General features: G+C 41.3%; 1 protein-coding gene across 15 annotated transcripts in view; it reads right to left on the bottom strand.

The window, feature by feature from the left end:
- Positions 1-21,712, bottom strand: part of lama2 (laminin, alpha 2) — a 142,257-nt gene that overhangs the window by 56,445 nt on the left and 64,100 nt on the right. For all 15 annotated transcript variants that reach the window (XM_090232607.1, XM_090232609.1, XM_036975728.2 and 12 more), the window contains 6 exons: positions 18,010-18,221; positions 17,610-17,721; positions 15,443-15,556; positions 11,778-11,905; positions 11,023-11,109; positions 107-318 (listed from right to left, as the gene is read on the bottom strand). In XM_090232607.1, the coding sequence (XP_090088733.1) occupies positions 107-318; positions 11,023-11,109; positions 11,778-11,905; positions 15,443-15,556; positions 17,610-17,721; positions 18,010-18,221 (865 nt within the window). The remainder of the gene's footprint in view (positions 1-106; positions 319-11,022; positions 11,110-11,777; positions 11,906-15,442; positions 15,557-17,609; positions 17,722-18,009; positions 18,222-21,712) is intronic.

The raw sequence follows: 21,712 nt of genomic DNA, 5'->3' as shown, positions 1-21,712 counted from the left end.
CTCGCATAACATTACAGCAACACTCCACTCTTCAAAGGAGACTCAGACAGGGACAGGGGCTTTAACGTACTGCAGGCTCTGATACTCATGCACTTCTTATACTCACGTTGGCAGTTTTTGGCCTTGATGGCGTCCCCGTAGAACCCCTCGGCACAGGTGTCGCAGGTGGTTCCCCCGTAGCCATCCCGACACCTCAGACAGGAGCCGGTGATGGGGTCGCAGCTCCGCGGTGAGGCCAGGTCCAGGTTACCGTTACACTGGCAGGGCTGGCACGAGCCTCCCTTAACCGTCGGCTGACCAAAGTAGCCATTCGAGCACCTACAGTGACCAGAGAGGAAGAGGGAAATCATGACTCATGGCTAGGGCCCTGAGTCTGGGCAAGTTTTTTTCTTTCCTGACCTTGTGTCCTGACCAGGAATAACCGCAGTCCCTAGTTACAATATAGCCCTATCATGACTAATTTGAGCAGGAAGGAGCGAGGGTATGGTATGTAGTGGACTGAATGATCACTGCTCAGCTATGAAGAGAATGTGTTTCCCATGAGGGGAGTCACAGTACAAATGACAGAAATGGACATATGGTCACTGTTCCTCTGTTCTTTTTCAAGTCACTAGAAGGCTAAATGTCTCAGTGAAACTGGATAAAAAGCGATCACACCCAGCATGCACAGCTGTGTATCACGGACACTTCAGTGTTTCACTAAAATTACTTCAACGATGAAACTGGCTTCAATTATGAAATTGCCTTTTCAAACATGAACACTTAGTTTGTGCATAATTCACATATTCAGTGGGAACAATAAGTGGGCAGTGGACTATATCATTGGCAGTCAAAACACAGAGAAAGAATCTGAAAAGGCAAACGCGCGAAGCCACAGAAAATATCGCTACTCCCCCTATCTGCACTGTCCTCCCCCTTATCTGCACTGTCCTGCTTTTCCCGCCATATATCTCCTCAGAAGCGAGTCGTGTTCTGCCCTGATAAAGATATACATTCTAGTGCCTTCTTGTTAAATGGTTGCTACAATTCTTATCTCCACACAGCCCTTCTACTGCATGATAGCAAATGGGAAAAGTAATCATTCCATATCATGCACAGCGGATTCCTTTAGTCGCCGGAGACTTATTAATTTAATATGTTATTGCTTCTGACTGTCTTATGTGAGAAGGAGCCATTGGCGTGGAACAGTGAGTACGTGTCTGTAATTTAATTTCAACCATCAAGCGGGTGTCTTGGGGAGGAGACAGCACTAATGCAGATATCATGACCAAACATGCAAAATGTAAATAAGTACAAATTATTGAATCACTTTACTTTGGAAACTGAAAAGAAAGAGCCTCCACCCGTAACATCCTATCCCATTTCCCCAACCACACCCATCCAACATGTCTCCATCCAACCACAACCACCCTTCACCCCCCCCCCCCCCCCAAACATCCAAGGTTGCTTTTACATCCATCCCCCTCTTAATAACACCCAAAGTATATATATATATTATGAAAATAGGTAAATACTGTATATATAGTTTGTATGTGTTAAGCGTTCTAGATTGTATATTTGTATACTGAACAAAAATATGAAAAATTCAAAATATTTTACTGATTTACAGTTCATTTAAGGAAAAATAAAGCGGACCTAATCTACTGATGTCGCATGACTGGGAATACAGTCATGTTGTGCGTTCTCAATGGTCATTCGGGTGCTTTCGTAAATTCACACTGGCTATCTACTCCGATTTCAGAGCACTCTCACCTGAGTGTACCAGAGCGCAGAATAATTAATTTACAAGCGCTCAACGCCCGTTGAATATGGCCGGTGTCAGTAAACGTTGGCAAAAAGTGTAATTAAATTGTTTCCAGCAGTACAGTTACAGTCAACAATGCTCTGGTTAACACGAAAACTGCCTAACCAGCTCTGCTAGGGTGAGTAAAATGGTCAGAGTGGTCTCATTTATGTCTGGAAGTAGCTAGCAAGCTAGCCAACGTTAGCTTGGGTGCTTAACTGCAGTTGTAAGGCCAGAACGCCCAAATCAACCCTACTCCTCGGCCCGAACGTCCTGTGTGCGCTCCGAGAGCAAAACGGTCTGTTTACAAATTTACAAACGGACAATTTGACAACACTCATAAATGCAGCCACTCCAGATTGAATTTAAGAACACACCCAAAGTCGAAAAATCTCTAACTTGTAGTTTGTAATGCTAACTAGCTAGCAAGAGGTTGCATAGCAACAGCATCAACTTCCAGTAGAGAAGGCAAATACACTCAACTGAAAGTTTGGTTGCACTACAATTAGGGTGTGGAAATGTTATGCCCCTTAGATATTAATTTAGAATCCTCCAATCCACTTATGCTGTAGCATACTCTCGAGCGTCACGCTGTACAGCACCATATTTCCCATTCCATCCTAACGGAAACCCTGAGGGTTTTGTTTTTCTTGGAATAGAAACACCATAATATTAATACAATTAATTAAGCCAAATTTCTAAAAAATCAATCTCATATACTATGTTATGTTAAAAAAAAAAAAAAATCTCTGGTAATGCCAATATGGAAGACTATCAAATGCTTCTCAAAGATGCCCTTTGTTGGTCAAACTAGCATAAACTTGCATTAACAAAAAATGGCTGACAATTAGATAACGTGCCACAGAATGCTGCAGCAGCCTGCAAGGTGTGCTGCAGTATGACGCAACTTTTAAAGGAGGAACCACTGTATGCATCTGTTGGTCACAGATACCTTAAAAAAAGGTAGAGGCGTGGATCAGAAAACCAGACAGTATCTGGTGTGACCACCATTCGCCTCATGCAGCGCGACACATCTCCTTTGCATAGAGTTGATCAGGTTGTTGATTGTGGCCTGTGAAATGTTGTTCCACTCCTCTTCAATGGCTGTGTGAAGTTGCTGGATATTGGCTATTGTACATGTTGATCCAGAGCACCCAAAAGTATTTGTTACATTTTGAATACAGAGCAGGACAGGAAAATGGTTAAACTCACACACTGATCAAGAGGTCATCTCTACTGCCTCTGATCTGGCGGACTCACTAAACACAAATGCTTCGTTTGTAAATGATGTCTGCGTGTTGTAGTGTGCCCCTGGCTATCTGTAAATCAAATTAAAATTAAATTGTTCCACCTGGTTGGCTTAATATAAGCAATTTGAAATGTTTTATACTTTATACTTTTATACTTTTACTTTTGATACTTAAGTATATTTAAAACCAAATACTTTTACTTTTGACAATTGGGTACTTTTCCACCACTGTATTTTTGTTCAGTGTATGTGTTGGGCTTTAGCTGAGATTATTCTTTAGAGTCAAGTACATTTGTCCAGGCCTCAATTGTTCCTTGACGAGCACCATTCATTCTCGAGGTCGACAATTCTAATGTTATAACATCTAATAATAACTGCACCCATTGGCAAATTGCGAGAGAGTGAGGTGATTGCCATCTAAGAGCCAGCATATTTTTTTGCGGCAATGCTGCCTGCCAGCTACAATGATCTCTGATTGATTGAGAGACTCAAGAAACTGTCATTATCCCTATTCCCACTACAAGGTAAGGAGAGTCTGAGGAGCCGGGTGACGAAAGAGAATTCTACTTTTCAATTCACAGTATGGCATTGCCTTACCTTTCGTTGAGGCTGGCAAAACAACATTTTTGGTCCGCAGCTCAAATTGACCATAAATATCACAGTAGCCACTAGACAGTAAGCACAAACTATTCAACAAAAACATATTACACTATTGAATAACGCAGCCAAACCATATGGCACTCTTGAATAATGCAACAGTTCACAAGCATGAAGGCCTATGTGCAGAAAATTAAAGGGTTTCAATTCTTGTCTGTAGGCTACACACAATAGGCTACATTTTAGCTTCAAGACAAAAGCACAGAGCTGCTATAACAGCATGTCTTCATCAAGTAACATTAGCCTATCAAAACATTTCGTCCATGCAAAAGCGTGTAAACATATAGGAGGTCACGGTATAATTTGCACTGGTCCTGATCAACACATTTCATACTAGTCTGTCACGTATACTCCCTCTATCCGGCACTCGAGGTCACCAGGCTGCTCATTATTACGCACACCTGTCACCATCGGTCCGTGCATTAGTGCCTCATTAGACTCACCTGGACTCCATCACCTGCCTGTTTACCTTCACTATATATGTCAGTCCCTTTGGTTCTGTACACATTACATAGTCTGGGTGCTGAGATTCTATGCATGCAAACTTTACACTGCACAAGTATACTGAGTGTACCAAACATTAGGAACACCTTCCTAAAATTGAGTTGGACCCCTCTTGCCTCGGGAACAGTCTCAATTCGTCAGGGCATGGGCTGACTCTACAAGGTGTTGAAAGCGTTCCACAGGGATGCTGGCCCATGTTGACTCCAATGCTTCCCACAGTTGTGTCAAGTTGGCAGGATGTACTTTGAGTGTTGGACCATTCTTGATACAAACGGGAAACTGAGCGTGGAAAAACCCAGCAGTGTTGCAGTTTTTGACACACTCAAACCCTGGCACCTACTAACATGCCCCATTCAAAGGCACTTAAATATTTTGTCTCGCCCATTCACCCTCTGAATGGCACACATACACAATCCATGTCTCAATTGTCTCAAGGGTTAAAAATCCTTATTTAACCTGTCTTCCCCCCTTCATCTACACTGTTTGAAGTGGATTTAACAGGTGACATCAATAAGGGATCATAGCTTTCACCTGAATTCACCTGGTCAGTCTATGTCATGGAAAGAGCAGGTGTTCCTAATGTTTTGTATACACAGTTTATTTCTCTGTACACTTGTAACTTCATGCATAATAACCATTCTACTGTTTACATGGACCCAGATGGCTAGGACGCTACACCACAGCCATACGTTAAGCAGTGAGCTTTTTCTTTTGTAATGAGTAAAAATAGGGAAATATGAAATGTAAAATGAACCTTTCTTACCAATTATATAGAATATGATTATAAAGATGTCATCCAGTATATAATCCACCCTGATCTCATTATAAAGATAGGCCAGAGGTGGGCAATAATTTTGGCTCAAGGGCCACATTGGGATAAAAAAAATTCAGCAGAGCGCCGCACAGTTTTTTTTTTTACTGAACGATTTGTTAGTCAAAAGCAATTTGCGGGCCAGAAAAAGGGAAATTATTTGAAAATATATAGGTCCGTTATAATTTATAGAAATATATAGGTCAATTATAAATTATATAAATATATAGATACATTATAATTTATATAAATATATAGGTACATAATAATTTATATAAATATATAGGTCCATTATAATGTATATAAATATATAGGTCCGTTATAATTTATATAAATATATAGGTCCGTTATAATTTATATAAATACATAGGTCCGTTATAATGTATATAAATATATAGGTCCGTTATAATTTATATAAATACATAGGTCCGTTATAATGTATATAAATATATAGGTACATTATAATTTATATAAATATATATGTACATTATAATGTATATAAATATATAGGTACATTATAATTTATAGAAATATATAGGTCCGTTATAATTTATAGAAATATATAGGTCCGTTATAATGTATATAAATACATAGGCCCGTTATAATGTATATAAATATATAGGTACATTCTAATTTATATAAATATATATGTACATTATAATGTATATAAATATATAGGTACATTATAATTTATATAAATATATAGGTCCGTTATAATTTATAGAAATATATAGGTCCGTTATAATGTATATAAAAATATAGGTCATTTATAAATTATATAAATATATAGATACATTATAATTTATATAAATATATAGGTCCATTATAATGTATATAAATATATAGGTACATTATAATTTATATAAATATATAGGTACATTATAATTTATATAAATATATAGGTCCGTTATGATTTATATAAATATATAGGTCCGTTATAATGTATATAAATATATAGGTCCATTATAATGTATATAAATATATAGGTACATTATAATTTATATAAATATATAGGTCCATTATAATGTATATAAATATATAGGTACATTATAATTTATATAAATATATAGGTCCATTATAATGTATATAAATATATAGGTACATTATAATTTATATAAATATATAGGTCCATTATAATGTATATAAAAATATAAGTCAATTATAAATTATATAAATATATAGATACATTATAATTTATATAAATATATAGGTCCATTATAATGTATATAAATATATAGGTACATTATAATTTATATAAATGTAAAGATCCGTTATAAAGCGCCCAGGCTCTGTCGTAACCGGCCGCGACCGGGAGATCCGTGGGGCGACGCACAATTGGCCTAGCGTCGCCCGGGTTAGGGAGGGCTTGGTCGGTAGGGGTGTCCTTGTCTCATCGCGCACCAGCGACTCCTGTGGCGGGCTGGGCGCAGTGTGCGCTAACCAAGGTGGCCAGGTGCACGGTGTTTCCTCCGGCGCATTGGTGCGGCTGGCTTCCGGGTTGGATGCGTGCTGTGTTAAGAAGCAGTGCGGCTTGGTTGGGTTGTGTATCGGAGGACGCATGACTTTCAACCTTCGTCTCTCCCGAGCCCGTACGGGAGTTGTAGCGATGAGACAAGATAGTAGCTACTACAACAATTGGATACCACGAAATTGGGGAGAAAAAGGGGTAAAATAACAAATTAAAAAAATTTAAAAAAGATCCGTTATAATGTATATAAATATATAGGTCCGTTATAATGTATATAAATATATAGGTCCATTATAATGTATATAAATATATAGGTCCGTTATAATGTATATAAATATATAGGTCCGTTATAATGTATATAAATATATAGGTCCATTATAATGTATATAAATATATAGGTCCGTTATAATGTATATAAATATATAGTTCCATTATAATTTCAACATCCTTTCTATCTAGTTTTAGCCATTCAAGAGTGACCTGGAGTGTTTTTTAACCCAAAATAATAATCCCCCCCACCAACAACCTGTATGTTGCCCAACTCTGAGATAGGCTTACTGTATATTCTGTATTTCCCTGACGACTCAAACTGAATTCTTCCACTGCTCTATGTTCATTACATACTTCAGTCTGAGACTGCCGTTGGTGAAGTCGTTTGTGGTGACGTCAAAACGAGGGCTGGTGTACGAAACAAAGTAACCATCGATTTAATCATCTTTAACCAATCAGTATCAAAGCCGATTATGCATTTCTAAAAGGAAGCTTTCCCCATGTGAGTTCTGACTCTGGTGCAGCAACCCATTGGTTTCTAGGACCAATCAGAATGGTTAGAATCTGTTTGAGTTCTAGAAATAGTCAGGGAGGTACTCAGATCCAGGCTCATTGCAGAGAAAAAACTATCATCCGTGGGCATGGCGTAGCGTTTGGTCGGAGCAAGGAGTATGGGTAGCTTGGCAACTACAGCATATCCGCTAAGAAAACTCCTATTACCCACATCCAACTCAGTCCAGTTCAGTTGGGTCTGTGGTTCCTGACTGGGTGAGGGTGAGGGCGCTATTCTTGACCAAATGTGCCATCTGATGTATTTACACACCCATGAACTCTCCCTGGCAGCCTGGCCGCCCTGCTCTCTCGGACAGACAAGAAGGATCCGTCTTTAACACTGATGTCTCCCGCCAGGTGTCTGCCTTCCCTATCTATAAATACATCTGCAGCTTTTCCTCTTGGCTCCAAGCAGACGCCTTTAAAACAGGAAACATTCTCACCCCAGCCTGGCAACGCACCCCACTCTATCTGTCAGGCCCTTGTGGATCAGATATCCATGCCCACTCGCTGCCAAACTAAACGTAAACGCTAATATGTTTCAAGGAGCTCAGAGGCTCAGACAGAGAATAGGCACAGGATTGGAGGTCTGTGTCTATCAATCGAAAGCAGAGTCTGTTTCTATCTATCTTTCCATCAGCCAAGCTTATGTTGTGTATTCTCATCGACAGCTTCCCTCTGTTTGCCTGGCCACTCAGATCAGCTTCCAGAAAATGTGAAGTGAAACCTCTTTCCCTGCTCTAGCTGGCTGATTCCTCAGGATAGACTCTTCTTCCCAAATCAATAATCTTATTACTGGAAACTCTGCACTTGATTGGGAGAATGTACTCCTGGCCCCTGCAGAACGGCTTCCCAGGGAGGGAGAGACCTCTTCACGCGCCTCTTTTAACTCCGACTGCCAATTTGTTTCCAGGAATTGCAGTAGTTTGATGGCGCTGAGGAGAAAGCTATTATTACCAACTAACCCTCCTTGGTGCTGCAGCAGGGCACTTGTTATCAGGCAGACAGTGCTCCAATTCCAGAGTTCAGTTCACTCTCTAGACTAGAAAGAGGTATTGTAGGTCCAGGTGTGGAGAGGGACATTATGAGAGCACACCTCTGTAATGTCCTTCACTTCACCATTTCTCAGAGAGCTCCTGGGAGAGAAGCCGGGCCCCGGGGCCCCCTTCACAGGCAGCCATGATAGATGAGGCCCCATCCTGTCTGTCTGTAGCGTAAATGAGCTCCTGTCCCCCCTGTCCCCCGTATGGCCCGCAGAACCCAAATCCGTCCTCACCCCACCTCTTGCTTTATAGATCAAGAGAAGAGCAAAGTGGGCAATCTGCAAGGCAGCGCAGCACAGGGATGGCATGCGTGCCCACAGCTGCCTGTCTCCATCTGTCAGAGGGTATGGGTCAAAGAGAGGGGTGTTGCCTCGCCCCATCCCCTTGGCAGTTTTCTGACTCTAAGCCCTGCAGCAGTGCCATAAGGCCTACCATCAAACCCACACCTACCACACAGCAAGTAGAAATACCAACAATCCATCCCTCCCTCTCTCTGTCTCTGAGATAGAGAGAGAGAGAGCGAGAGAGAGAAACAGAGCGACTGATGCATTTATGTCGCAAATGAAATTAAGAGACCTCAGAACAGAACTGCGGGCACCGACTACTAAGTGATCAATCTTTCCGCTGGTCCAGAGAGGCTGGTCCTTTGTCTACCGATGCCTCTGGGAAAGATCCCACCGCTCTGAAACATCAACTAAACCCATCTGTATTCTCCACGCTTTTATGAGTGGCTTTCATAGGCACACAGTACCATATGGCGACCGAACTGAACAGACAAACCAGAAAAGACCACAGTGGCATATGGGCTGCTTTTGAAATGCATGTGCAATGAATAACAAACAATAAAATGCACTAGCCACCAGTGTGAGAACCATACATCATCTAAAACTGCCAATAGTCATGAGCGTAATTAAATCAGAAGATATCCATTTAATTAAATGAAACACAAGACTAATTATGGACTATCTATAACCTATTGACACAGTTCTCTCTTCATGCGGATAACATCTGTCATCTTGCACAGCATCACATACCGAACATAGACCTAGGGTGCATTCGGAAAGTATAGACCCTTTGGCTTTTTCCTCATTTTGTCGCGTTACAGCGTTATTCTAAAATGGATTAAATAATTTTTTTTGTCTGCAATCTACACACAATACCCCATGACGACAAAGCGGGGGGAAAAAAAGTTTTTTATAAATGTTTGCAAATGTATTAAACATAAAAAACAGAAATAGCTTACATAAGTATTCTGACCCTTTGCTATGAGATATGAAATTGGTGTCCTTTAGTAGTGGTTTCTTTGTAGCAGTTCGACCATGAAGGCCTGACTCATGCAGTCTCCTCTGAACAGTGGATGTTGAGGTGTCTGTTACATGAACTCTGTGAAGCATTTATTTGGGCTGCAATTTGAGGTGCAGTTAAGTCTAATGAACTTATCCTCTGCAGTAGAGGTAACTCTGAGTCTTCCATTCCTGTGGCGGTCCTCATGAGAGCCAGTTTCATCATACTGCTTGAATGTTTTTGCGGCTGCACTTGAAGAATCTTTCAAAGATCTTGACATTTTCTGGATTGACTGACCTTCAAGTCTTAAATTAATCTTGGGCTGTCATTACTCTGCTTATTTGAGCTGTTCTTGCCATAATATGGACTTTGTCTTTTACCAAATAGGGCTATCTTCTGTACACCTTGTCACAACACAACTGAAAATATATTTTGATTTGTTTAACACTTTCTTGGTTACTACATGATTCCATATGTGTTAATAGTAAACATAAAGAAAAACCCTGGAATGAGTAGGTGTGTCCAAACTTTTGACTGGTACTGTATGTAAATAAGTTATTTCTGTTTTTTTATTTTTAATACATTTGCAAACGTTTCTAAAAACCTGTTTTCGCTTTGCTGTCATGGGGTATTGTGTGTAGATTGCTGATGAAAACATTTATTTAATCAATTTTAGAATAAGGCTGTAACGCAACAAAATGTGAAAAAACTCAAAGGGTCTGAATACTTTCTGAAGGCACTGTACATACAAAAAGACATTCACATTTCTCAGAGAGAGTTGTCAACAACCCATTGAAGAAACAGGTAATCTACCAATACCTAACAGCAGGTAACAAAGGACACTGAACCTCTCACACCGAGTAAAGTCAACCGGAATGCAGCTGTGTTATGACTGTGGTAGTATTGTTATGACTGTGGTAATATTGTTATGACTGTGGTAGTATTGTTATGACTGTGGTAATATTGTTATGACTGTGGTAGTATTGCTATGACTCTGGTAGTATTGTTATGACTGTGGTAATATTGTTATGACTGTGGTAGTATTGCAATGACTGTGGTAATATTGTTATGACTGTGGTAATATTGTTATGACTGTAGTGGTATTGTTATGACTGTGGTAGTATTGTTATGACTGTGGTAATATTGTTATGACTGTGGCAGTATTGCTATGACTGTGGTAATATTGTCATGACAGTGGCAGTATTGTTATGACTGTGGTAGTATTGCTATGACTATGGTAGTACTGTTATGACTGTGGTAGTATTGCAATGACTGTGGTAGTATTGCTATGACTATGGTAGTACTGTTATGACTGTGGTAGTATTGTTATGACTGTGGTAGTACTGTTTTGACTGTGTCTAGGAGGGTTAACTCGTCTTCCTTTTGTCTTTGGGCACTCACCTGTCACAGCGTGGTCCGGTGTGCCCCGGCTGGCATCGGTCACATATCAGCTCCCCTCGCGGGTCCACATGGCACGTAGGGCTGAAACTACGATGTTTTTGAGTAAGAAAAACAGGAAGTAGAAGAAAAAGAAAAGAAACACGTATCAACAACCCCATCCTTCTGTCCCCCATAAACACAACAACATTACTGAGTTGAAAAAGAGGGAGAGTCCAGCTCCTGTCCCCCTCCTGATCCCAAAGATAGAGCAAGAGTTGGGCTGGGTCAGGGATAGGTTCCAGTGTTCCTGACAGAGGGCTGATGGAATGACTGGCCAGTCTATTTCAGAAGACACTGGATCCCAGGGCAGGAACGGTGGGGTAGCACTGCCTTTTTGGAATGTCTGGGGGAAGAAGCTTTCTTTAGCTGCTGGTTCTGCTACTTTGGCCTAGTGTAGAGGAATGCTCAGCTGCTCAGCTCCTGGCCTGGGGGCACGCCGCTCCACTCTAGCCACCAGGGGATTACCACCCATTACCAGTGCTTGACTGGAGCTATTGTCTCTGGCCCTGTTCACAAGTAAATGACCTCAACATGGTGGAAACACAACAGATCTAGGCAACAGCACCGCCAGTCACGGTGGTGGATCCCCCCCCCAAAAAAACACAGGATTAGAGTCATGAAAATTAATTATAGGTAGGGAGAGGTCAGTATGGCTAGATAACGATTCTGATTAAGTGTCATATAAACTTATTTCCATGTGAGATGCGATGACATACTTGTTGGACGGGATATTGAGGGGGCAGGCGCAGGGCAGGCAGTCATTGGCTGTTCCCTTGGTAGCGTCCCCATAGAAACCAGGGATACATTCATCACAGTGGAATCCAGTGGTGTGGTCAGTGCAGCCCTAGAAATATACAGTAGGTTTAGTTAGGTTAACAACCCTTCTTTCATTCTAGAACAATACCAGTACACACTTTTTGGGGGGTATACATCCACTATAAACCAGTTTTTCCAAGTAAAAATCTGGTCTAGAAAAAAAGAGAAGGAAGGGAAGTGCTGCTAAGGTACACAATGGTATGTTTTTGTAGACAGAAGCTGCTAAGGTAAACAATAGTAGGTTTTGGTAGACAGAAGCTGCTACGTTTCTTGAATGGCACAGCGGTCCAAGGCACTGCTTCTCAGTGCTAGAGGTGACACTACAGAACCTGGTTCAATTCCAGGCTGTATCACAACCAGTTGTGATTGTGAGTTGCATAGGGAGGGGCACAATTGGCCCAGTGTTGTCTGTGTTAGGGTTTGTCCAGGGTAGGCAGTCATTGTAAATAGGAATTTGTTCTTAACTGAGTTGCCTCGTTAAATAAAGGTATAAAAAAACAATAGTAGATTGTTGTAGACAGAAGGTGCTCTTTGGTAAATAAAGGAGGACCAAGGCACTATTCACTATTGGCCGTGCAGCCGAAATGCGAGTTTTTAACCTTTGTTTCCATTGAACATGCCCCAGACACAAAGGCATTTGAATGACTTATATGAAGAGTGCCTTGGTCCTCCTTTCCTTTTGATAAAAATCTGGTGCATTGTCATAATTTGTTTGAGTAGCAGCTGTGCTTGATTGGCAATGCAGTCACACGTGCGAACGCATGTTCAAAATTTGAGTCTAATCTACAAAGAAACCCAAAGTTTTACCTGTCTCGTCTCCATAGCGTTGTCTGACTGAGATGGTCTGGTGAATAATTGGGAGAGACTTTGAGAGTCTGATGTTGCCAAATTAAACGTAATGCATTTCCCCATAGATTGGCATTAACCCAAACTCCGGTAATGCACCGCTAATGAAATGAGAGCAGTTTTTTTGGGTCCACGCATCGTCAGCCCCAATAAAACCTAAACGCTCTTGAGTCAATTGCAGATGTCTACTCAGCATAATCACCAGCATAGAGAAGATCCCTTGATTATGGGGGTGGGGAGGCTAATAATGGGTAATGGGGTTGATGTGATAGGGGGAGGGGGGTGCGCTTACCCCCTTCCCCACACAAGACTGGCTCTGTGCCACTTGCTTGGCCTATTTGTTTCTCCAAATCATTTCCTGTCTCTGTTAAAATGTCCAATCCCTGGTGGGATCAATCCTGAGAGCTTTTCTAGATGCAAGGCGGGCAGGCACACTCTACTGAGCAGGATGAGGGTGGCCAGGGTTTAACTCACTCTCATGACATCATTTACAGGCACTAACCTGCCTGGGAGGAGACAACGCCAGGAGTCAGGGAGGTAGCCTACCGTAGACACCACACCACAGCTGACAGATTACTGTGCATGATCGCTCCTGACCTACAAAAGTACAAAATATCTTATTCTCTCACAGCAATGGCAAAGTCTTGAAATTCCTTTTGTCGCTACTGATTTGGACGATTGGATGCCTTTTGGACATTTTAGGGTATTGAAAAAAATTCTCAAGACTAATGTACGTGTTTTTTAGAATCATTTGTATTTTTGCATTGTTGTATTTCTCATGCTCCTGCCTTAAGTTTGTGTAATTTGTATCACTGCATTGTTGTGAAGCAGGGCTCCCCTTCAAAAAAAGGACTTCGGTCTCAATGGACCTCACCTGCTTGAATAAAGATGAAATCAATACAAATAAATAAGCATCCCATCAACATCCCCATCTGCCTTCCACCTGCTCATAGCTGATATATAATAAAACATCCCATCAACATCCCCATCTGCCTTCCACCTGCTCATAGCTGATATATAATAAAACATCCCATCAACATCCCCATCTGCCTTCCACCTGCTCATAGCTGATATATAATAAAACATCCTGTCAACATCCCCATCTGCCTTCCACCTGCTCATAGCTGACATATAATAAAACATCCCATCAACATCCCCATCTGCCTTCCACCTGCTCATAGCTGATATATAATAAAACATCCCATCAACATCCCCATCTGCCTTCCACCTGCTCATAGCTGATATATAATAAAACATCCTGTCAACATCCCCATCTGCCTTCCACCTGCTCATAGCTGACATATAATAAAACATCCCATCAACATCCCCATCTGCCTTCCACCTGCTCATAGCTGATTTATAATAAAACATCCCATCAACATCCCCATCTGCCTTCCACCTGCTCATAGCTGATATATAATAAAACATCCCATCAACATCCCCATCTGCCTTCCACCTGCTCATAGCTGATATATAATAAAACATCCCATCAACATCCCCATCTCCCTTCCACCTGCTCATAGCTGATATATAATAAAACATCCCATCACTGTTCTAGCAGTCCGTCTGTTTAATCCTGAAGGAGGTCTAGTCTGTCTGAAGGCAGCTCAGACAGTGAGAGCAGAGCGGTGGGAGTGGTGCGCCAGAAGAAGGTGAGAGAGGTCAGAGAGCGCTAGCTAGCTGTTTGGATGAGGACAGACAGACAGCTGAGACTGGCCCCGGGCCCTCGGGACACAGCCCTCCACTCAGCTCACGTCTATCTGAACACAGAGTCATGACAAATCTCCACAGGGTACACCCTGATATCTGTCTCCACCGACACAGTCCTGAGCAAAACACGCACAGGCTGCGAATGAAAAGAGGGAGCAGAAAGTCAATACGATAGAAAATGGTATCCTGGTTGGGAACCAACCAGCAACTCTCTTCAGGTGGAGGCTTAATCCTCACAAGAATCAGTGCTATAAGGATTTAACAGTGGTAATATTACCAAGGGTAGGATTGTTACAACACCTGGAGCACACGTATGCAGATATGACGTAATGCCATACTATGCCAGTAGGTGATGTCAGGATTAGTCTTCTACGAACTATCAAACATGTCCTTCCAACAAATTCGTTGCTGTTGATTGGCCAAGCTTCAAACAAAACAATAAACACTTTTTACAATCTCCAATGGTAGCATTTGCCATGCGCTGCGTCTTTAGGAGAGCACAGCTGTGACCTGTTGTAAGGTGAAACTCGGGAGCAGGTGCTGTGTCCACCATTAACGAGGGTGGAAGGAACATGTTAAAGTAGCTCAGTGGAATGAGACAGCTCTGAGAACTCACACCCCTGCGACTGACAGGGACATTAATTTATGAATTTGTATATGAATTTAACCTTTATTTAACTAGAGCCAGTTAAGAACAAATTCTTATTTACAATGATGGCCTACACCAGTCAAACCCTAACCCGGACGACACTGGGACAATTGTGCGCCACTCTATGGGACCCTCAATCACGTCCGGTTGTGATACAGCCTGGAATCGAACCAGGGTCTGTAGTGACGCCTCTAGCACTGAGATGCAGTGCCTTAGACCTCAGTGCCACTCAGGGGAAATAAGTGTATATTATAAGTGTATTTGAGAGGATTATCATAGCCAATTGAAACACTAATGAGAAATGTGTTCATGTGGACTCCCCCCCCCCCCCCCCACCACATCGTTTCTTGTCCAACGTACCAAGCATTGTCCAGTGATGTCATCACAGTTTGTGGCATGGCCTTGGCAGTCGCATGGTTCACACACTCCTTTGAACAGGGTGCTGTTGACCCTTCGATTACCCGATGAACACATCTGCAACACAAACAGTCACCAAGGCATATCATGACTATGAAAAACCGGGTACAGCATTTTGACAGTTTAAAGACACTGCTTTGTAGGTGAATCAAAATGTAACGATGTAAAAACAATACAAAATGTCTCCAAGCTAACGTGGAAAATGTGGAAATACAAATGACTATTTTTAGTCAGTGAGATTTGGCGTTTAATTGCCTCAGAAGCTGTTTTGCGGTTCATAATTAGACCTACAAAGCCGTAATTGATGCATCAATTTTGCTGCACTAAGTGCTTTGATTTGTACAGTTGGAGAGACATTTTTTATATTATTGTTTATTGCTGTGCATCAGGAATAGTAATACAATGAATTTGAAATGCTACATTCAGATCTTCAACCCAAATCATTGCCACTTTATATAATGTTTACATACCCTACATTACTAATCTCATATGTATATACTGTACTCTATACCATCCACTGCATCTTGCCTATGCCGTTCGGCCATCGCTCATTCATATATTTTTATGTACATATTCTTATTCATTCCTTTACACTTGTGTGTGTATAAGGTAGTTGTTGCGAAATCGTTAGGTTAGATTACTTGTTAGGTATTGCTGCATGGTCGGAACTAGAAGCACAAGCATTTCGCTACACTCGCATTAACATCCGCTAACCATGTGTATGTGACAAATAAAATGGGATTTGATTGGATTTGAGTAAATTGTCAAAATAATGGAAGCAAGCAATTTCAGGTAAACAATGGCTGTTTTTTATCTGAGTAGGTACACATACTAATCCAAAAGCAAAACAATAGTTCAAATTACAAGTAAGAGAATAGGGAATGCGCAAGCTTCACAATAGTACAATAGCCTTAAAATAAGCCTTAGAAACACAAGCTTTAGAAACGCAAGCTTCATCAGCCATTTTGTCAACTCTCAGTAGACACTGTGTAGTTCAATGCACTCGTGGACATTGATCGGACACAACACTCCGTCGGGCATCGCTTCAAAAACTTTTCCTACGAGGCTGAAAACAACGAGGTACACCCAGAGGAAAGACAACAGCAACAAACATGCCCTGTGTTTTGTCTCGCTCTGCACGTTCTCTCTGTACTGACCTTAGTCAGAAGTGCTACCCTGTCATACCTCTGCAGAGAGGAAGAAAGGAAGAGAGGAGAAAGAGACAAGGAAAGAGAAAGGTGAAAACTACACTGAAGAAACAAAAGACTTGCTTGGATAAAGGAATGCCTACGAACAGCAAGAGCATAACGGTGAGCGTAGAACAGCAAGGGCATTTTTCTCAAAGGATAAGGACAGAAACAAAGCACAAGGGAAAAACATTTGAAACACAAAGGACATAGAAAAACAACATACATAAATAGATATTAGACCCCTGGGCATTGGGTGAAGAGAGTATAAAACAATCACCAGTACACGTACTATGAAGATTTACCCTTTCCATAAAGGTTATGCTATTGGATTTGTAGATATGAAACCTCGGGCAGCATCTTTCTAAGTACTCTGTACGTTTAATGGTTTTGCTGAGGGAGAAAGGATTAGTGCTGAGCCGCGAGGCCACACAAGTGTCACCGCACACTTCACAGCACGCCACCGCCGCTATTCACCGAGGTCACTTCCAGCATTCTCTCCCTCTCCAGCGCCTATCAAGACTTGATGATAACCGTGCATTATATTTCATTCCCCCTCTCCCTGCCTCCTCCCCCACACACATTTGGTGTCAGCACAAAACGCCACATGCAGAAATCAATACCCATCGCTTTTTTAAATAGAAAATACCGTTTTCAACCGAGAGTACAGATTGCTGTAATAGCATACCCTTGTTTGTACCTGTATGTCAGCTTCTCTTTACACTTACAAGCCAACTACGCTCCCGTAAGCATGCACGCCCGCACACACCCAAACCTACCAATCACACACACTTTACAATGAATGGAAGTGAAAATGACACAGCAGCAGAGAGCCACTCTCACACAGCCACTTTTCACTTTCTTTTATTTTCCTATCCCAAGAAAAAACACAAAATCGCGGGGAAATGAAAGCTCTGATTTACCTCACAAGACGTTCCACCGTATCCAGGGGGACATTGACACATCTCCACAGCATTGGCCATCTTCTCACTGCTGGAGAACTCACTGGCCACCTCCAGACTGACAGAATGTAGCCTGGTAAAGAGAGGACAGATACAGGAAGACAGAACCAGAACATCACACCATTAGAAAAGAGCATCAGGTCAGCTTTTCAAATACAATCTAGACAAGATCAAATTAACTGTTGAACATGAGAACACAGAGATCTGAAACGTTTCTCTATAATCTGTCTTGCCAGACCTCATAACGATGTTCTCTAACATACAAATAACATCAAGAACAGAAAACTCCAGCTGATTTTGGCCTCTTGTGCCAAAGAGCGGATGTCGTGGCAGATCAGTGTGGTGCAGTGTGTGTGGTTACCTGTAGATGGCGACCCGCTCATTGCTGTGTGAGGCTCTGATGAGGAGGCTGCTCACATTAGTTAGAGCCATCATGAAATCTCTCTTGCTGACAGGCAGGCCTGTCTCCTGATTCTCAAAGTGGTCAGGGTAGAGCAGAGTTCTCTTTGTGCTTTCCGAGAAAGGGTACACCGGCAGACCGAACCGACTGTCAATCATTTTTATCCCGCCGCCCTGCAAGAGATGAAATGTCAGAGTTTTTTCCCCCTCGTTTGAGAGACAGCATCCATGTTGGTGCATGTATTTAATCCCCTCATGCCAGAATGCGAAGTCTTGGCTCTGACTGTCAATATGGGCCATAAATGGAGCATGGGTACCACACATGAATAATACTCTATTCTGAGACACCATGAATAGCTCAATTGTATAAAGAGTGACATTTCCTGAAATGAGACTTGTCTTTGTGTCCAGATTGTTCATTGACTCAATAAGTGTGCGAGTTATTTTTCAACGTATGCATAGTCATTTATGTGTAGGTGTGAGCTGAAAGGAAATAGAGAGATCTGTGTGAGTATGTGTGCAAGAGAGAGACGGCGAGATGGAGTAGAAAGGGAATGCTGATTGCATACCGCCGATGGATGCATTGCCAGGTAGAATTTAAGTGTAAGATCTCCAAACACGCTGGTGGGAATCATCATAGAGGATTATTAGATGTTATTCATCCCGCCTGCTTATTTACTGTTCCAATGGCTGCTGGGAAATGACAATTTATGGGTGCCGGCCACTTTATTTGCACTGAATTAATGGAGTGTACACATGCAAAGCAGGGTTTAACTATCAATAATGACCTGTCATATATCCAGGCTCTTCCCCATATCACGTATGACATGTGCTCTCCTCTCTGCAATATATTAATAAATCCCAGTGACTGAGCTTAGGTGGCTGTCATCTGACACTAATGGGGCTGGGAATCTCTCCCTCAGACTCATAAAACAAACATCTGTGTACCAACACCAGTATAACAAATACACACTGAAGGTGAAGAGGAACGTCTCTGACCAACCTCTGATATCATCCGACAATCTGTAAACACAGGATATTTTGGATGGAAAAGGGTTGAAATTGTGTTGTCAGATTTATAGTTTTTAGCAATTTATCATTGATTGCACGAGAGAGCAGGCTCTCTCGCTGGTTTCCAGATCCTCTGGATAAACTACTTCTTCAGGCTTAACTCTGAGGTTGTAATCATGATCTGAGTTCTCCAGCTTTTGTAAAGAGGCCAAGAGGACATATCAATGTCACATCAGACTGGTGTGGCTGAATTTGGGTTTTGAATGATATCACTTATGTGTGTGCGTGACTGTGTATGTGTGTGTGACTGCGTGTGCATGACTGCATGTGTGTGTCCCATTATTCAGAGTGCTTAAGGGAGAAAATCTTAAAGCATTCCTCATGGATCACACACACACACAAATAAAAGACAGCGAATGCATCCTCTCACTGCACTCGGCTGACTGAAGATGGAAACGATGACAGATGAACCGCTTGTCCACGATGGAGCGTTAGTAAAAAAGGACACCTCGCTAGCGTAATAGCCCGAGAAGACAGAGAGAACAAACAACGGGGAAAATGTGCATATCGAGCATCACTCCCAAGGTCAGCGCCGATCGTCTCCTCCATGTTGGGAATGATTAAACAACGCTAAAATTAATCCTTTAATTGATTTGCAAACAGCTTCGGCAAAGTTGTGTGAACGACAACAAACAAAGAAACGGTGGTGAGCCAGCTTCAAAGCGGGGTCTTCTATTGGCTGTTTCACGACTGAGGGGCAGAAAGTGAAGTAGGCCTTGTCTTCAGAGCAGCGTAACAATCGGAAAGGCCTCAGAGAGCCTTTACTGTGAGATATATGCTGAGCGCTGCACAAACTAATGCAGATGCTTTGCAAATTTAGTATAGACCAACTGAATAGATACACTCTTCTCTGGGGCCCACTCTATGTTCATGATAATCAACAACGGTTTTGTTATATGTTGTAATAAAAAAACACAAGCAGTCCTTGCTGTCATGTTGGATGATGCAGCTTTGTCAACAGAGCGCTTGTTAGGAGCATTAATGTCTTCTCTGAGAAACATCTTCCTCGCTTAATTTGATGGAAGAATCCTCACTTTGAAGAATTTTTTTTTTATTGCCCTCTCATTCTTCTCTTATTCTTGTCTAATTTGCAAGCTTCTATGGATTTCAGTAGACAACTCTGTAGATATTTAAACATGTATTTTGTCTTTTACTATTCTATCCTAGCCGTCTTCTCTGATTAACCTCTTCATCTAAGTTACCCTTCAATGTCATGACGAAAGAATATTGGCAAAATGTATTTCTCACAGAATTAGACCGGTCTGATCAGACGGGATTCTTAAAAGGAAGATATATTGGAGACATTAGACAACTAAGAGAAAAAAATGGAAAACTATGAGAATTCATGTAAACCGGGTATAATCTTTGTAGTAAATTTTGAGAAAGCCTTTGCTACAGTACCTCAGTACCTCTGAATCTAATACGAGCCTGGATTTTTTTTAGGATCTCTCATAAAATGGGTAAAAGTCATGTACAATAACCTTATGTAAAATAATAAATAACTGTTACTTCTCGGAAATGTTTTAGCTGTCAAGAGGTGTAAATCAAGGTTGCTCTCTATCACCATACCTATTTATTACGGCCATTGAAGTGTTAGCGATAAAAATCAGAACCAGTGAGAACTTTGAGGGCCTAAAAATTAAGGGATTAGAGACAAAATGACCAATTTACGCAGATAATTCATATTTTCACTTGAGTTACTCAATCTTCAACCTTGAAGGGCCTTATTGAGTACCTGGATCATTTCTCTCAGTTCCTCTGGACTAAAACTCAACTATGATAAGTGTTACGGATGGGTCTCTAAAAGATACAAACTTTTAACTGCCATGTGGTCTCCCGATTAAACGAGCAAATGGTGAAGTTGATGTGCTTGGTGTACATATCCCGTAAAAATGTTATGTTGTTGCAAATATTAACTTTGGTAGAAAACTTGGTAGAATAGATAGGATATTGAAACTGTGGAGAGGGAAACACCTGTCCATCTATAGAAAAATGATCCTAATTAATCCCGTAGTGATTTCATAGTATATGAATCCAATCATGGCTCTACCGACTCCAGGAGAATCTTTTATCAAGTCGAGAATTGAATTATAATTTTTTTGCCTGGAATGGCAAACCAGTTAAATGAGCATATTTATCTAATGAACATGAGTTTGGATTGTTAAAACTACTGCCAATCAAAAACCATTCATGGCTTTAAATACCTAGCATAACTCATAACATGTATCAATTTCACTTAAGGTCAAGAGGTTTGACAAGTTGGGAACAGATTTTTTATGTCCCAATACCATGGCAACCGGTTTATGAACTGATATACAAAACAACAGTTGACGCATCAATCCGTTCATTTCAATTTAAACTGTTATATAAAATTCTCCTCACAAAAAGAGTGCTCAATAAATGGGGCATTGAACAGTCAGCCCTGTACAGACTGCAACGAAGAAACAGAATCAATAGATCATCTCTTTTGGTACTGCACTTCGGTAGCTCACTTTTGGAGTCAGGTTCAGGAGTAGATATTGAGTCATAATGTCTGTGTTCAGACGGACCTACAATTGGGAAATATGATTATACTCTTAGGTAAAGTATTTATT

The sequence above is a fragment of the Oncorhynchus mykiss genome, chromosome 4 (genome assembly GCF_057628025.1).
Source record: "Oncorhynchus mykiss isolate SJ-2025 chromosome 4, ASM5762802v1, whole genome shotgun sequence".
Lineage (NCBI taxonomy): Eukaryota > Metazoa > Chordata > Actinopteri > Salmoniformes > Salmonidae > Oncorhynchus > Oncorhynchus mykiss.
Note: the sequence above shows the minus strand (reverse complement) of the source record. Positions and strands in the feature narration are given on the sequence as shown.